This window comes from Nuphar pumila, chromosome 4 (genome assembly GCF_984573655.1).
Source record: "Nuphar pumila chromosome 4, dmNupPumi1.hap1.1, whole genome shotgun sequence".
Classification (NCBI taxonomy): Eukaryota; Viridiplantae; Streptophyta; class Magnoliopsida; order Nymphaeales; family Nymphaeaceae; genus Nuphar; species Nuphar pumila.
The window spans coordinates 35,878,729-35,896,535 of NC_143252.1; the positions used below are offsets into that span (position 1 = coordinate 35,878,729).

Below are 17,807 nucleotides of genomic sequence, written 5' to 3' on the forward strand. Positions count from 1 at the left end.
TATTGTTATTGAAATGCATCAAAGGAGCTTCAGGATTTGCAAATGTATATATGAACAATTTCAACCATATTTACAAACGCATATCTGATCTTTTTCAACCATAGATGTCAATTTAAGGAATCCTTGGACAGTGGCTCCTGGGTTCATATTGCAGACGAAGTGCCAAACTGAAACTTTTTTCAACCCCAGTTGCATCTATTTATTGTATACTAACATTGTTTTCTATGAAAATTTATATTTTCACACTTAATAATGCTATATTTTTTTTGAGTTCCAACAACAAATTTCCATCGTCATGCAACCTGCACACTTCAATTAACAGCAATGTTTCATCAAATATGATTTGAACGAGAAACGAACAACGCACCACATCAACCAAAAATAAAACAAAACTAGCATATTTACTTCTCATTTTCACAAAGATAAATTTAGTATTGTAGTTTAAAAGTAATTTTTAATTAGAATCCAGCAAACCTAATAAAAATATACTTGCGTACAATCAGAAGCTCATCACATATAATGTCCAATGTCAATCTTTGTACAAATTTAGATCATGATAATGACGATGTATTCTGGGTTTGCATCTGACACAGACTTGGGATAGGCATGATTCAATCCTTCAGTATATATGCAGGTTCAATCATCTTCTTAAGGGATTAAGGTGGATCATCATCAGTCTTTGCAACTCTTTATTCAGACTGATGGTGTTAAACCATCCAGACTCAAATCTACACATTACCAGCACATATTCAAACAGTCAATCACATCAAATTTTATGAGATGTAAATTCAAAAATTTCCCATGTAGATGGTGCACATTTAAAAGCTTCAAATGGCTTTCAGATATTTCCTCCATGACAGATATGGAGCAGTATGGGCAGTTGCACTTGCTCTATAGTATATGACGAGAAATATGTGAACTCAACTGCATGTTGTTGTTAAGCTTGGTCTAGATAGTCTGAGAATCATCATCTCAATACTAGAAGACCTAAGATCCACATGAACTTGGCCAAAACAGAATTTTTCTTTGAAAAAAGCATCCATTCCATAGGTACCATCTTTCCTTTCTTAACAACCTAACAGTTACAACTTACAAGGCAGGCTGGTATGCTGAATGCAACAACATTACAAAGTAGACTTCAGATGAAAAAGTCCCGAATGCACCAACATAGCATTATCCAACATGCAGTAATGTATGCCAGAACTATGCCAGGAGATGAATGATTGATAAAGGAGTCAAAACGGAGACTTGAGGTTTGCATCACTTCGAATTCCTTTTTTTTCTCTTTTTCTCCAGATCTACAAAATCCATCGTATCTATCACTCACTTTGTAAGAGGAACCTATTAGAACAATAGAACCACACTGTGATGCCTGCAAAAGGGCAAAAAGAATCAGACACCAGGCTTTTTTGGAGATAGGTGAATCTAAAGGGAAAATCATCCCACTCAGATGATGCTTAGTGTTGTAGTAATATCTGATTTTTGGTCCTAATGAACGTCTTGTACTTTGTCCCTCAAACATACAGTTCTAGCTGAATTCTTACATAGATATTTTTTGTTATAATGGAAATCACAGAAGAAATATATAGGCAATGCCTTCTGAACTGACAGGGACATTATACAGGAACCTAGCATGGATAATTGCAAATTAGTGTTACTTCTTTTCATAAAATAAAATAAAAGTAAATAATATCATGGTGTGTGTGTCTATATATATAACAGTATTTTCAAAACACTGTAATATTTAAACTGTTAAAAAATTAATCTAAAAATATCCATTTTCACCTATTTAAATATTGTTTATGTGGGTATTTTCCTTCCAACGCTCTCAACCATGAGCCCTCCTGCTACTAGGCTACCATCTAGTTCATGAGAGGTCTGAATAATATTGCAGTAAACTCATCCAGGTTGTGGCTGTAATGATAACCATCGTCTCAGATATTGTTAGTTTCTTACTAGATCTAGAAGCAGTTCATTTCCACTTTGTGGTAGTTTGGTGGCTGGCAGAATCCTCAAAGTTAGTATTTACTTTTTATTGGTGCCCCATAGCAGGACATTAACTGCTGATATGGTGCAGATGATGGGGGATAAACAGTCAGACAGGTCTTTGATTTGAGTTTGGAGAGACCTTTCGATGGGTTTTGCAGGTATCTTTATACCATTCATAAAATTTGTGTTCCACACTTTCTTTGGCTTTGATCATCCTTCCCCGGGCTTTCTAACCTCAATAGCAGATCTCAGACCCTATTTAGATACTGGATATTTTTGTCATGGAGGGGGGTATGGCTTGACCTGAGATATGACATCTTATCAGACGATGTAGTTTTCTAATGAAGCAATTCATGTGCATAACCTATGATGCCACCATGACCGGTTGTCTAGTGTTGGTATACTCACATCCACTCCGTTATGTATTTCCTCAGGTTAGGTGATAACATGTTTTCTACTCATCCATTACTTGTTTTTACCACTCATGTTCATAATTGAGCATTAAAAGCGAGCTGAACTCTCATTCAAACACTTTGGACTTTTATCCAGCGATGAGTTCAAGAAAAAACACACTGATAGAAAACTTATGACCATGAACCGAAATCGCAGTTGAGTACCTCAAATTGCTTTGGGATGGCCTTGTAGTATACAACACAAATATAGCGGTATAAGCACATATTACAAGCAAAAATATTTTTTTTATAAGAGCAACACTTTCACACCACTTCAAAAGCTTTATTTTTATTTTCCAACCGAAGAACACAAGCCAAAAATAACTATTGTTAACCTGAAAATGATTTCAAACATTAACCAAAAAATTCAACTGAAAAAGGAAAGAGGAGTAAACTAAAGATTGGGAATTTAAGGATCAGGCATAACCTCACAACAGTTACTACACACAGCAAATCATAGCAATACCATCTACAAGAAACATCATGTTTATAATCATTAGCATCAACTAGAACTACTTAACCATCTAAGAAGTCAAAATCATGAGAACTATCAATTGGGGGGAACTCATCTTACCGCACTCATGAAGAGAGAATGAATCACATGAGCAGCAGAACACACCCATGATAAATAACCAGTCAAGATTTTTTAATTATGTGACACCCATCTAGCAAAACAAACACTAATGGAACCCCAATCATCAAATTCAGGAGTACCCATAAAAAAAATCCACCAAACCAGATCATATTAACAAACACCCAAATTCAATTTATACACAAAGACTACCAAAAGAAGATTAAGAGACCACTATAAATAATTTTCCATATGAAATCAAACCCACCCTCATACATCCATAATCTAATACAACAAAAACCAAGATACCCAATTAAAAAAAAGAAAATTATGCAAATATTGGAGTCAGAAGACCTGCAAAACAGGCCTCTTTCCAAGTCTCTTCATCTCTTTATCCATCTGGCCTGTAAGCATCAACACAAACATCTTCAAATCACATACAAAGGACCAGAAGGGGTGTCCATAGGTGGTGGGGATGTTGCTCTCCACAAAGAAGTGGCTGTACCAGGCCATCCCATAACCAGAGAGAGGGGCAAAGAAGACGAGCCACCACCTGAAGAAGATTGCAGACAAAAGGAAGAAGAAGGCTGTGACGGTGCCGAAGAAATGCCAGCGCCTGGTGGAAGGTTTAGAGTGTTGGTTCATGTAGAAGGGCCAGAACTCCTCAAGGCTCCTGAAATGCATCGCTGGGTACCCCTGATGCAGAAGAACTCAAGTGAGGTGTTGCCTTTTTTGGGTTTTGCTTGATGGGTCCGGGCCTGAGGGGAACTCAAGTGGGTTTTGCCTGATGCAGAAGAACTCAAGTCTGTGTGAGGGGAAAGGCAATAATCTCTTTTGTAGGTAAACCATCATGCATTTGGTCACAAAGGAGGAACAAACCCAGTTCAGGAAAAGGGACAGGAACTTACTGCTCTTGAGAGAGAGAGAGAGAGAGAGAGAGAGTACATTAGTTAAGTTTTGTTTGTGTGGTAAATATATGTCTTGGTTCACCAACGGGTCTCCGATTGTCTGGCAGGAGTAGTTACTGGTCTTAGGGCCCAGTGGCAGCCTCGACTAGGGCAGAAGTTGGATGTGTCGGGAAGCTCTGAAAATAGAATGGATTCTTCTTTCATGATCTTTTCTATAGGTAAAACTACTGTGAGGTCTATACTTTGACTCTTATTGTTTACTTTCTATTGTAAGGAGCAAAGCCTGTTTTTTTCTTCTTCATTAGATACCGAAACGATCTTTCAGGAATTCCCCTCAGGTCCGGCGCCTGACAAGAAGGAGCGGGGCTCTCTCCAATCATTCCGAATAGCCGAAATCTCTTAAAGAAGCTACCTTGTGATGAGATGTTACAAGTTGGAACCGCAAATGATATGGTTGTATAATTGGTAGGGGTTTGCCTAACCCCAGCTTTCTCTGTCTAAAAAAATATATGTCTAGGTTCAAATCTCATAGGCGTCACCCCCTTGCTTAAGCCTAAGCTTGGCTATTTCTTAGCATTGCTTTGGGAGTTTTATGCTGACATGGACAGAAACCGTAAGTATTACAGGCTGAGCCAGCTAGGTTAGGTGCACGAGATTGAAACGGTTTCTCTAAGTAAAAATTATATATATATATATATATATATATATATGAGTATTAAAAAATGTTAGAATAATTTACAAATTAACACCTGACTTATCAGATACTTACAGACACCTGTTAAACATTTAGGTTATTACATTTAACCACCTATTTTATCTATACCATCATGCGTTTGGTCACAAAGGAGACAAAAACCAGTTCAGGAAAAGGGGCATAGAAACTTACTGAGAGAGAGACTCAGTTAAGTTTTATGTGTATGGTAGGGGTAAGCCCTCAAAGTTTTATGCTGTCATGGACAGAGACCGTAAGTCTGGCTGAACCAACACTGTTAGGTCTCTGCGCCTCAAGCAGGCAGTTTCTCCAAGTAAAAAAAAAGATGATGCATATCATAGAACTGAAAAATGTTAGTACAAAAAACAACCCAAATTATCAGGAATTTACATAAAGCTGTTAAACATTTAGGTTTCTACATTTAACTACCTATGTTATCTATATGTGTTTCAAATACCCACCTATTTTTTTTTTGTTTTACTAAAAAGAAAATTCACTTGGTGAATACACTAAACAGGAAGTGGGCAATAACTCAACAAACATGAGAAAATATGATAAAATCATTACATTAAAACACAAGTTAGTGGTCGCTAGGCATCATAAACGCAATTTGAGATACAAAACTTTACACTATTGTTTAATCTCAATGCTCACATGACGAGCAATTCAGCAAGTTACTTAATTTTGATGTTTAACATCTTTACTTCCTTCTCTGTTCGTGTTGCTTCTTTGAACTCTCTATCACCAACTTGATACAAAGCAGTGATGCAGAAACAAAAGACATTTGAAGTATGCAATGCTATTTTTTATTAAATAACGCATCTCATGTCACCTTATGATATCTTGTTGAGTTAAATGGCACTAATTTTTAGTATAATACCATAATTGAGCGCAAACTAAAAAATATAACAAACACAACCAATTTATTAATTTTTGGCATTTTTTCTCTTTTGTTTGGCTAAAATCATGTCATCTAATTCTTTCAGGCCACAATTTACATGTCACTATTTTCCCATGCGACAACTTACATGACACCTGATTTTTTCAAGCATCAACTTAGATAAGTGGTTTAACTAAGACATCTATTTTTTCAGGCAACAAAAGGGTAGAATCATAAAAAAAAACCAGTTATCCAAATTTGTCATATTTTGAATCCTGAATTGGCTATGTTAGTCTTATTTTTTCAGTCTGGGATAAAACAAGGAATGGTGCCAAAAGTGAGTGCCATCTACTTCTTTGTCAATAAATTAAACAACCCAACAATGAAGGCATTTCAATTACTTTTTTTAACCAAACAAAAGACAGTTGACTGATTTTAGGAAAAGCATGTCTTTGGAATATAACTTTTGAAAATAATTGGCTCAAAATATTAGGTGGCGTTTTATAAATAATTGATATATTAGGCGACCTTTTGTAAATGTTGAAATGTGGTGAGGCTGGAAACAAAGCCAGCCAAAGAAAGTGACAATCGGACCAGGACAAATTAAGGTAGTATTTTTTATAGGCTCTCAACCGAATGAAGCAAAAAGAAACACGCCAAGCCATGTGCAGCGATTGTGTATCTAGTTTTCTTCAAAAATTTTCAATTTTTCTTAGATCAAATGTGACGGATGTGATCTACATGGTTTGATTAGTAAGAAACGTATTTTAAATCATGTGATTATGACAAGTAATTAGGTTTTTAAAGGGGTTAAAAAATCAACGGCCCACAATATACCAAAATTTCATAACTCAAAAGATCACATTCACAATCCAAAGCTTGATTCTTAGAAAACAAACCATGTTGAACACATTTATGCAGTTAAATTGTGAGTGGATACAACTTGCATCTATAATTTCTAGCTCATTAGTTTCATACCTTGATTAGCAGCCAATATTAACCCATTAAATGACATGCACATGCACATGTTTGAGTGTTAGAGGGTTCAAATAGTTTGTAAGCAAAATGTGACTTTCTAAACCTTCCAATGTACTTTTGCAAATTGTATTTTGTAAGCTTTGTTAAGTGGATGAAAAATGACAGAAATAAACTTTAAAAACATCAAAAGATACCCTTTTATTATAGTGTCTACATAGTACCATGAGAGGGTGTTGGGTGTTCTCCCCGGAACATGCACTGTAGCTCCCAACTGAGCGCCGCGTGGTGCTCAGTCGGGTGTACGGTCATGCCGTACATCACGCAGGTGGGTGTACGACCTGCCCATACACCCGATTGAGCGCCACGCGATGCTCAGTCGGGACCCAGACCATGCACTGTAGCTAAAGTGCATGTTTCGGGGAGGAACATATAACCTGCCCCCTAGTACTATCCATGTGTCAAGACTACAAGCAGATAGGGTAGTCAGTCTTAGATTCAAGTTTCTTATGGACTTTTTTTTTTAAATATTTATGTGGAGACACCGCCAAGAGATACCTAACTGTGTTGGCTCTGCCTGCCATACTTACTATCATTGTTCTGGCAGCGTAAAACTCTGCGAGCTTACACCTTTCCCAAGAGACTCTCCACAAGGAGGACACCCATGAGATTTGAACCTAGACAGCCTGCCTAGCAGCTTAGGTCTCGTCCCACTATGCCAACCCCCTTTGGGGAAGTTTCTTATGAACTTGAATGTGCTGATAATATATGCTTTGGGATTAGGAACTTGTATGGTAGAGATAAATATATGCTTAAGAACTTGCTGTGGTCACATTGATATCTTATTGAAGAAGTCAATGGTTGAATGTGTTTCCCTTAGGTGATAATCTTAACCATCAATTAAATCATTCAGTAGGACAACCTTGACGGTTAGATGGCAAAGATGAAAGATCATGAGGCACCTTGAGCAGCCCACGGTATGAAACATAGTAACAAATATCACCAATATTTTGAAAAAAAAATGATTTTAATGTGATTATTTTCAATGGCCAATATTATACCGAAAAAACAATGTGATACTTTTGGAAAAAATCCTATTAATTTTTTTTTCATTTTAATGTAATTTTCACATGATATTGTCTTAAAAATGTCGTTTGCAGTTTTTTTTGGTTATGTGTTCACTATATTTAATTATGTATATTTTACATTTTTATATATACCAATTTTTTTTAGGACTTTCTAGAGAAAAACTAGACTTTTTCTTAAAAATGTCGTTTGCATTTTTTTTTTGGGGTCATGTGTTCACTATATTTAATTATGTATATTTTACATTTTTATATATACCAATATTTTTTAGCACTTTCTTGAGAAAAAATAGACTTTTGAAAATAGCATGGAATTTTTTCTCACAGATTTTTTCGATAACCAAGATTTGTGACTAAGTTTGAAACCCTTCTCAAGGTAGTGAGTTCGACGCTTTCCTTGACAATATAGTAGTCTATCTCACAATGATTCATGGACTAGAGGAAGCGAGATTGATTCGACTCACATTTTGATTTTTTTTTTAAAATAAGACATGATGACCATTTTTTTAATTGTTGTAATCAATAAAATTTATTTTTTGAATAGTTTAACATTAAAAATGAGTTTTTATTAAAACATAATAAAATATCATTTAAAAATATTAAAATAATGTGGTACGTGTCAGTGTCCGACTCTGCACATATCACCAGAGAAACAAAACCAAAACTAGCGTGTCCATGTGATATAAACAGTAGTTTTTGATATGATAAATGTGTTATTTAAAAGTTAACCTGAACGGTGGGACCCATGCATTTCTTTCTAGCAAGCATGAAAAAACTTTAACCTCAACTTTATAGTCAATTTTGGTTCGTTTATTCAGAAAAAAAGTTGGATACAAGGACATCCGATTTTTTTTACAATAAAAGTAATATATATATTTTTCTTCCAATCATTTTTCCAACATGCAAACGGGGGCCTCAAGGATATCTCGATAGAGAGAGACTTCTTTTGTTTGTTTGTTTGTTTGATTGAAAGGCAAGCTGGGGTTAGGCAGACCCCACCAGTTATTCAATGTACCACTGGGTTTTGAACCTGCAACGCCCCTACAACAAGGAGACATTTACTGACAGCTCCTACCAACCACGCGTGGTGATAGAGAGAGACTTCTCTTGGGCTTAGGTTTTGCAATTCTTTTAGGGTGTATTTGAATCGCGGATGCATGTGGACAGGATGCACCGGGATGTCCATGCATGTCCGCAAACAGGACAAGACACACTGTCCTACCCTGTCTATGCATCCCAAAAAAATATTTTTGTTGTTTTGTTTTTGTCTAAGGGTGTCCGTTCGCCACTGTTCTGTGGGGGGCACGAAGCAATGGCAGGTACCAAATAAGCATCCATGGAACACACCAATATTGTGTTTGTGGATCCCGAATTTATGTTGGCGCACGGATGAACGTGGGTGGGGCCTGTACTTGGTGCATCCTGCAGTTGGGCGTGGACGGCCATTCAAACGTGCCCTTAGGGAGAGGTTGTTATACTCCCACCCAAAATAGGGACACTTCTGAGGGAAAGTGCTTGACGATGGGAGGAGGTATGAACCTATTTTGACAGAAAACCTGTTTTTTTTTTGCATTTATTATTGGGGTCTCACCACATATTTCTCATGGAAAAGTTAGAGTAAAGGCAGAATTTCCAAGAAAGAGGCTCTATTTCCTTTGAAAGAAAGCCTATTTCATAGGAAAGGACATGAAACAAACCCAGTGTACAACAGTACAAGTAAAAAGCAAGTCTAATTGATTTGGTTGGGCTTTTAACTGCATAATTTCATTTACAATTTTTGGGTTTTCAACTTAATCAAATGAACGAACAGTTTGCTTTCACTTTCATGACAATGTGAGTAAAGTCAGAATTTCCAATATTTATCAAATATTAGAGTGGTACATGATTTAAGGTGTTTGCCTAAAAAAAGTCTTTTTAAGTAATGAAACCGAGTTGTTAACAATTAACAAATGAGATTTGTTATTTTTAAAATAATAATTGAATGAAACCATGCAATTGATACTAAAAAGTTTGAACTATAACAAGTTGTAGACATAATAAAATTATGGAATATGAAGGCCAAGCTCCTACCACATGATGTTGATACAAAAAAGTATGTATTAGGTTTTTAATGAACTAGACCAATAATTATATAGAGTTTTGATTTAAGGTACACTTGAATCATACAAAATTAGGGTTGTAAATGGGTCGGATTCAGGAAGCCAAATTTGGAAAAATTTGACTGTCCTGGATCCGAATTGATCTGTCTTCCCAATGTATTTTGAGATCCGCGATCCGATCTGTTTGCAACCCTATATAAAACAAGTAACCACATTCATTGAGCTAAGGAAACTGATTCTCTAGGCGTTCTGGTGAGAACCCAGGAAGCAAAAAAGCTGGTTACTACCTTTTGCTCATTAAGTTTTTTTTTTGTTTTGTTTTTTTAAAGGGAAGCTGGGGTTAGCCAGACCCTACCATTTATACAACTATACAATTGGGTTTTGAACCTGCAACGTCCCGATACAAGGTGAAGTGCACTAGCTGCTCCTACCAGACAAGTGTCTAAATCTACTATGGTTCCTTTTGCACCTTTTACATGTGAATAGATATGCAAATGGGTCGGATCCAGTTTGGGGTTTTGTCATTTTTGGCTGTTCCGACACTATCTAAATCTGACTCTTCCATGTATTTTAGCTGATCCGAATCTAATCCGTTTGCATCCAACTTGTGAAGCACTGGGATTCATTTTTTTTACAGGATCCATCGTTTCCATAGAACATTAGGATTCGAATAAACTCTACTGAAACTACAATGGGTCTTGCTAGGGTCCGATTTGGGGCTTGTTGCTTAGAATCTGGACTCGGATCAATGTAGCCAATACCAAATCCCACTAATTAGTTATTGGTTAATCGGGCTCGGACCAGTGGGAAAAAGCTAATATCGAATCTGAAAAGATACATGTAATTGGACTCTGTCATGAAATTCCTATGCTGAACATGAATCCACTTACTAATCGGATCCAGTTTTCTTAACCAAATCCGACTAATCTAAATCGGGTGGAATATCTGATATATCCGACCCGTTGACATACCACCGCCCCACTTGGACCCACCCAAGAATCCAAGTTACCCGCCGGACACGAAACCTGGCGCCTCGAGCAATTTAATAGCGAGATTCGGGTCCGGTGCCATAAACGCAATCAACGGGATTTGAAGGTAGTTTGGCCCCTCTGCCTGTCCGGCGTACGTTCGCTTTTCGTGCTCCTTCTGTTTGTGGTTCTTAAGAATTCTTCCTGAAATCTGAGTCTGAGGGGGCGTCATCATCGGCTTGATATGGTATTTTTTCGATCTTTTTGTTGACGAAGCGATCCATTTTGGTTTCCCTGTTTGGGTTTTTTACGTCTCCGGATGCGTTGATATGATGGTTCTTCCGGCGAGAAATTAGGTTTTCTTATGATTTTGTTCTTCTTTTTCCCTTGTGCATGTGTTAAGATCGTCGGTTTCTATCTTATTTAGGGTCAGATGACTCAGATTTCGTAGTATCTTTCTCTATTATTGATAACAAAAGGTTTTATCTTGTTTTTGTATATTTCTTTTAATTTCTTCTGGTCAAAAGTGATTTTTGTAGCCATTGTCCGGGTTTTCCTCGTGGATTGTTTCATTCTATGGGTTAGTATTGTGCGAATCAGGTTTTTCTTTGAAATTTTGTGTTAATAAAGAATTGATCGGAATTTTTATTGCCGCGCTAGCCTTTTTTTTATTTTTATTTTTTAAATTTCTTCAGATCAAAAGTGTTTTTTGTAGCCATAGTCCAGGTTTTCCTTGCGGATTGTTTCATTCTATGGGTTATTGTAGTGCGAATAAGGTTTTTCTTTGAATTTTAGTGTTTTTAAAGAATTTATTGGAAAAGTTATTGTCGCGCTGGTTTCTGCCAGCTCGTTAATATTGTTATTTGTTGTTGATGGAGCGAATTTGCCTGTTATTGTTATTGTGTTTACAATTTTTTATTTTATATAAAACTTTAAATTTTGTTTGATCGTGAGGTTATTGCCAATCTGCTTTAAAGGAGTTTGAGCTCGCAGAATCAGTTTTACAGATAGTTTTATTGCTTTTCTCTTAGCTTTCTGGAATGATTCTTTTGTTTGTTGATCCTGGTTGTGCTTTTATGGCTATTATGAAAATTGATTTTTTTATGTTAATCAATTAGATCTCTTTTAGATTTAAAAGCGTTTTTTCTTATACACCAGGTTTTTTACATTTAATTGATGGTTTGTTTCTGTATATTTATTTTAATTTATTCATATCAAAAGTGATTTTTTTGCCATAGTCTGGGTTTTCCTCGTGGATTGTTTTATTCTATGGGTTATTGTTGTGCGAACCAGTTTTTTCCCTGCTGTTCCTCCCTGTGGCTGCTGCCGGGAGGTGTTGTCTCCCCTTCGGTCGCCGGCGACTCGCAACCGGCATCCTCAGCCGTCGACGACCGACGATCCTCCCTTCAGCCACCTCTTCGCCTCCGCTCTGAGTTCCGGCGACCCAGTGGCCCCCGAGCTTCGCTCCAGGTCTCCCCCTCTCTGCTGTCGACTGCGCCGGCCACCGGCGACCTCGCCAGCCGCCGCTCCCCGTGCTTTCCGGCAGGGGGGGTCGACCCCCTGCGTTTCCGGCAGGGGGTCGGGGGTCGACCCCCTGCGTTTCCGGCAGGGGTGGTCGACCCCCTGCCGGAAACGCAGGGGGTTAAACCCCCTGCCGTAAAGGCACGACAAGGGGTCAACCCCCCATGCCGAAACTGCCTTTCCGGCAGGGGGTTTAACCCCCTTCCCTGCCGGAAAGGCAGGGGGTTTAACCCCCTGTCGTGCTTTCAAACTAACAAATTGAAAACAAACTAACAAATTGAAAACAAATTGTTGTATTTGAAAATCATGTCGATAAAAGTAGAACTATTCTTAAATTTTTTTGGAAATCAAAATCCACTACTGAACTATGATAAATCAAGCTACTGATTTGCAATTTGTCAAACTGCTGTGAAAAGATTGAATCAAACTACTGGAAATTATAATAAATATGCTGTCATAAAATCAACTGCTAAAAAGAATGTCTAACTGCTGATATATATATAAAAAATTGACTATTTGCTGATAAAAATTTACTATTCCTTTGCTAAGTAGTTCAGATTAAAAATTGTCTATGGCTTTATGTTAGTCGACTGGTTCAACATGTTATAGCTGGTTTGTTAAATTAGCATCTTCTAGTTAGATTTGACTTAACATATATACTATTTTTCTTTTCTCTTCTTTCAATTAGTTAGAGTTGTTTTAATTTGTTTTAATTTTTTTAGTTAGTGTTTCATCTTGTTTCATGATTAGTTAGTTTGTTACTTAATTTGTTTTGTTTTTGTGCAGATTTTTCAACGGAACCAACTCGTGCTCGGCCACCTGTGGTAAGTAAATGACAAAAACAATGCAAATCGGGTAAATACCCGTGGTGAGTAAGTGATGCAAACGTATCACATGTTATTTAATTTATTGAATGCATCACTTTATTGTTCACACACTCACTTAGTTGTTGATATCTAGGACTGCTTTGTTGGAGTTCGGAGATCATGCTGAGCATGATTTTAATGTAGAAATATGGAAGTGTTCTTATTTTTGGAGTACGGAGTCCATACTAAGCATGGTAGTAGTTAGTGAGATATTGAAGTGTGTTTGCTGCAGGTACATGTTTGCCATTTATTTGATATGAATGATTATGATGTATTGCAATGTTTGATGTAATTGTATCCATGCTTGCATGTAGTTACTTTCAATTTGATTTTGACTTCCATGTGAAATTTTATAATAAAAGCATGCTTCAAATTATTGTATCATGTCATTAATAGTTTGCACATGAAAATATTAAGTTATCAATACATGCATCAAAATTCTTGTTATTGTTTGACATAGTATATTGCATGATAAATTTAATATTTTCTTCATCGTAGCATTCTGATTGTTTTTTTCTTAATTCGTTAGGATATTATTCGTAACATCATACGACAGAATGACTGCAAACCGTGAATGGATGTACCGTAGGATAGTGGACAATGAGTTATCGCATGAATATATGGATGGTGTCGATAGTTTTATTGAATTTGCAACGGCGAGTGTCAGTACGGTAGATCCCACAGGTCGGTTTAGGTGTCCCTGCAAGATTTGTAAGAATAATCGATTTGTAGAACCTCATGGCGTTAGACATCACCTATACAGGAAGGGTTTTGTGAGTGATTATCAGAACTGGACGTTTCATGGAGAAGAATTTAGAAACGATTTTGATGCACGGGTGAATGTGGTGCACGATAATCCATATACGAATTTGATATTTGATGCTGCAGGAACAAAACTGGGTTCTGCTATGAGTTCTAGTGATGTAAGAACTGCCGTAGATGAAGAATCATCAAACGATGCAGCTAGTAGATTTTATGATTTACTTAAAGATGCTGATGAGCCACTTTGGAACGGTTGTGAGAGTCACACTATCTTGTCTGCAGTTCTTCAACTAATGAATTTGAAGTCCGAGTATAATTTGAGTCAATCATGTTTTGACCGTTTGTGCATGATTGTGAAGAGTATGTTGCCTAAAGATGAGAAATTGCCACAAAATTTCTATCGTGCGAAAGTTATGGTCAACGCTCTAGGTATGGGTTACAAAAAGATTGATGCTTGTCCAAATCACTGCATGTTGTATTTCAAGGAGCAGGAAAATGACATATCATGCCTGTCATGTGGGCATCTTCGGTTCATGCCAAAGACAAGAGGCAATGGTAGCACGAGATCAAAGGAAGTTTCATACAAGTCGCTCCGCTACTTTCCTATCACTCCTAGATTGCAGCGATTGTATATGTCTTCAAAGACAGCTAAACACATGAGATGACATGCAAATAAAGTTTGACACGATGAAAACAAGATCACGCATTCTGTTGACGCTGAAGCTTGGAAGCACTTTGATCGTACTCATCAGAACTTCGCAATGGAAGTGCGAAATGTTAGACTCGGTCTATGTACAGATGAATTTAATCCATTTGGGGGTAGATCAACTCCATACTCATGCTGGCCAGTATTTGTAACTCCATACAACCTTCCACCAAGCTTGTGTATGAAACGTCCAAATCTTTTCCGACCTCACCTAGCCAAAATCTTGATGTATATCTAAGGCCATTGATTGATGAATTAAAAGTACTGTGGGATGACGGTGTTACCACGTATGATGCCCACAAAAAACAAAATTTCAACATGAAGGCCGTTGTTCTATGGACAATCAGTGACTTCCCTGCATATGATATGTTATCTGGTTGGAGCACACATGGGAGGTTGGCTTGTCCGTACTGCATGGAGGATTCCAAAGCTTTTAGATTGAGGCATGGAAGGAAGCCTTGCTGGTTTGATTGCCATCGTCGATTTCTACCCAGCGATCATCCATTCCGACGTCAAAAGAATGCATTTACAGCAGGCACAACTGAAACAGAAGGTCCATCCTCAAGATTGTCTGGCATAGAGATTTTAAGAAGATTGCGATACTTTCCAGATGTATTAACAGATGCCCGCAGTCCTACACCCTTCCGTGGATTTGGGAAGGAACACAATTGGACGAAAAAATCTATTTTTTGGGAACTACCGTATTGGCCGACCCTATTGATACGACATAATTTGAATGTGATGCATGTAGAGAAAAATGTGTTTGATAATGTGTTTAATACAGTAATGAATATTAAAGGAAAAACGAAGGATAATCCGAAGGCCCGTATGGATTTAAAATTAATATGTAAAAGACCAGAATTGAAACTCAAAGAGTATAATGGCAAAGTACTGAAACCAAAGGCGAAGTACGTGCTCGGACCTGATCAAATAAAACATGTATGTCAATGGTTGAGACAACTGAGATTTCCAGATGGATATGTTTCTAACATTGCTCGGGCTGTGAAGATTGACGATGGACAGTTATATGGGTTGAAGAGCCATGATTGTCATATCTTTATGCAACGATTGATACCCCTAGCATTCCATGATATGTTAGACAAACCTATATGGGGGATATTGTCTGAGTTGAGCGGATTTTTCAGAACATTGTGCGCATCGGAGGTCATTGTATCAGATGTAAAGAATCTCGAGGACTCTGTCATCACCACTGTTTGTCTGTTAGAAAAGATATTTCCGCCAGCATTTTTCGATGTTATGGAACATTTGATCATACATCTGCCATATGAACTAAGGGTTGGTGGCCCTGTGCAATATCGATGGATGTACCCATTTGAAAGGTATATGTTTTTTTATATTTGTCTCTTTAATGACAGATATTTAAAATTTGAAATGTATATTCTTGTCAGATGCATGTTCGACCTAAAAAAAAAGGTTCGTAATAAAGCAAGAGTAGAAGAGTCTATTTGTGAGGCGTACACTTTAGAAGAGATTTCAAATTTCTCATCTATGTACTTCGAACCTCATATTCCAACACATTACACATGCCCGCCCCGTAACGATGATGGAGAACAAGTAACTGTAGCTGACAAGCTGTCGATATTTCAACCACTTGGGCATGCATTTGGTAGTTGCCGATCAAGGCTATTGACAGATCGAGAGCAAGATGCAGCACATATCTATATTCTTTTTAATTGCTCAGCGATCGACCCATACATCGAGTAAGTATATGTATATGCAACTCAATTATAAATCCTTTTATGTTCTATATGTGGATACATGACTCGGTAATATAAGTATTTGTGGTTTGCAGAAGATTTGATCTGGAGTTGCGAAACGAAGTTTTACATCTCACTGATGCAGAAGTACAAAAAGAACGTGAAACTAAGTTTGTGGAGTGGTTGAAACAGTTGGTAAAGAAGCTAACATAAATTTTGTACTTATAAACAACACTAAGTTACTTAATTGATCGTGATCACAATCATTGTTTATGTTTGTGCGTAGGTTCGCAATGGTGATGTTAAAGATCAAGGAATATGTGATTTAGAAAATGGTCCGACCAAAGTTGTGCAATGCTACAACGGGTATATCGTAAATGGTTATCGATTCCATACAAAAGACTACGGTCTAAACAAATCAACGATAAATAGTGGCGTGTGTGTCAAGGGTAGCAGCTACGGTGAAAATGAACATGATTACTATGGTGTTATAGAGGAAATAATGGAGTTGACTTACTTAGGCATGAATAATAGGGTTACGGTATTCAAGTGTCATTGGTTTGATCCAACTGCAACAAGACTCGACAAAGCTTCAGGCATTGTGGAGGTGAATCATAAATTCAGGTTTGGAACATATGAACCATTCATATTAGCCTCGCAAGCTCAACAAGTTTATTATACTTCATATCCGAGTATAAAAAAGTCAGATAGAAATGAATGGTGGGCAGTTTGCAAGGTGAAATCCAAACTATACCCCGAGTATGATCAGTTACAGGAAGATGAGTTAGCTAAAGACAGTGATTACTATCAATCAGATGATGTCTGTGACTTCGCTTATGGTCACGATGTTGCGCATGATATGCATGTCATATCTCCATTGGCTGATGAAACATTCATAGAGGAATGTGATCCAAATGATATACCAAGTGGATGGGCAAACAATGAAGAAGAAGAAGAAGAAGAAGAAGAAGAAGAAGAAGAAGAAGAAGAAAGTCAAACTAGTGACGAGGAAGAATTCTCAAGCTAGTGAGCAAAATCTTATACTACAAACCTCTATTTAAATACATTGTAATACTTGATGTGAGTTGTATTGCAATACTTGGTGTGAATGATTAAAAATTTTATTTGAATGTATTGTAATACTTGATACGAATGATTCGAATGCATTGTAATACTTGATGTGAATGATTTCAATTATCTGAATGTATTATAATTTATGCAATTAACGAATGATTTGAATTAGTGCAATACTTGATGTCAATGATTTGAATTATTTGAATGCATTGCAATGCTTGATGTGAATGACTTGAATGCATTGTAATACTTGATGTGAATTATTTGAATGTATTGTATGACATATGTTATTTGTTAGAATATGGTTCGTGGAGGTTATAGTGGTCGCTCATCCAGTAGTAGTCAGGCTCAACCTTCATCTTCACGGGCTCCTGTGATAGGTATATCATATAACTAATTAGATGCTTGATTAGTTCAAATGCACATTCTGAGAATTTCTAATGTATTTTTTTACAGATGATGTTGCGCTTGTACACGACCCACCTACACCAGTTGATCGCACAAGTCAACAGCCAACACAG

At 37.1% G+C, this 17,807-nt stretch overlaps 1 protein-coding gene across 1 annotated transcript; it reads right to left on the bottom strand.

The window, feature by feature from the left end:
* Positions 1-3,196: 3,196 nt before the first annotated feature.
* On the bottom strand, positions 3,197-3,875 carry LOC149839983 (uncharacterized). The gene has a single exon (XM_090004301.1). It carries the CDS (start codon positions 3,694-3,696, stop codon positions 3,358-3,360), a length of 339 nt encoding a protein of 112 aa, XP_089860427.1. The 5' UTR covers positions 3,697-3,875; the 3' UTR covers positions 3,197-3,357.
* Positions 3,876-17,807: the final 13,932 nt, after the last annotated feature.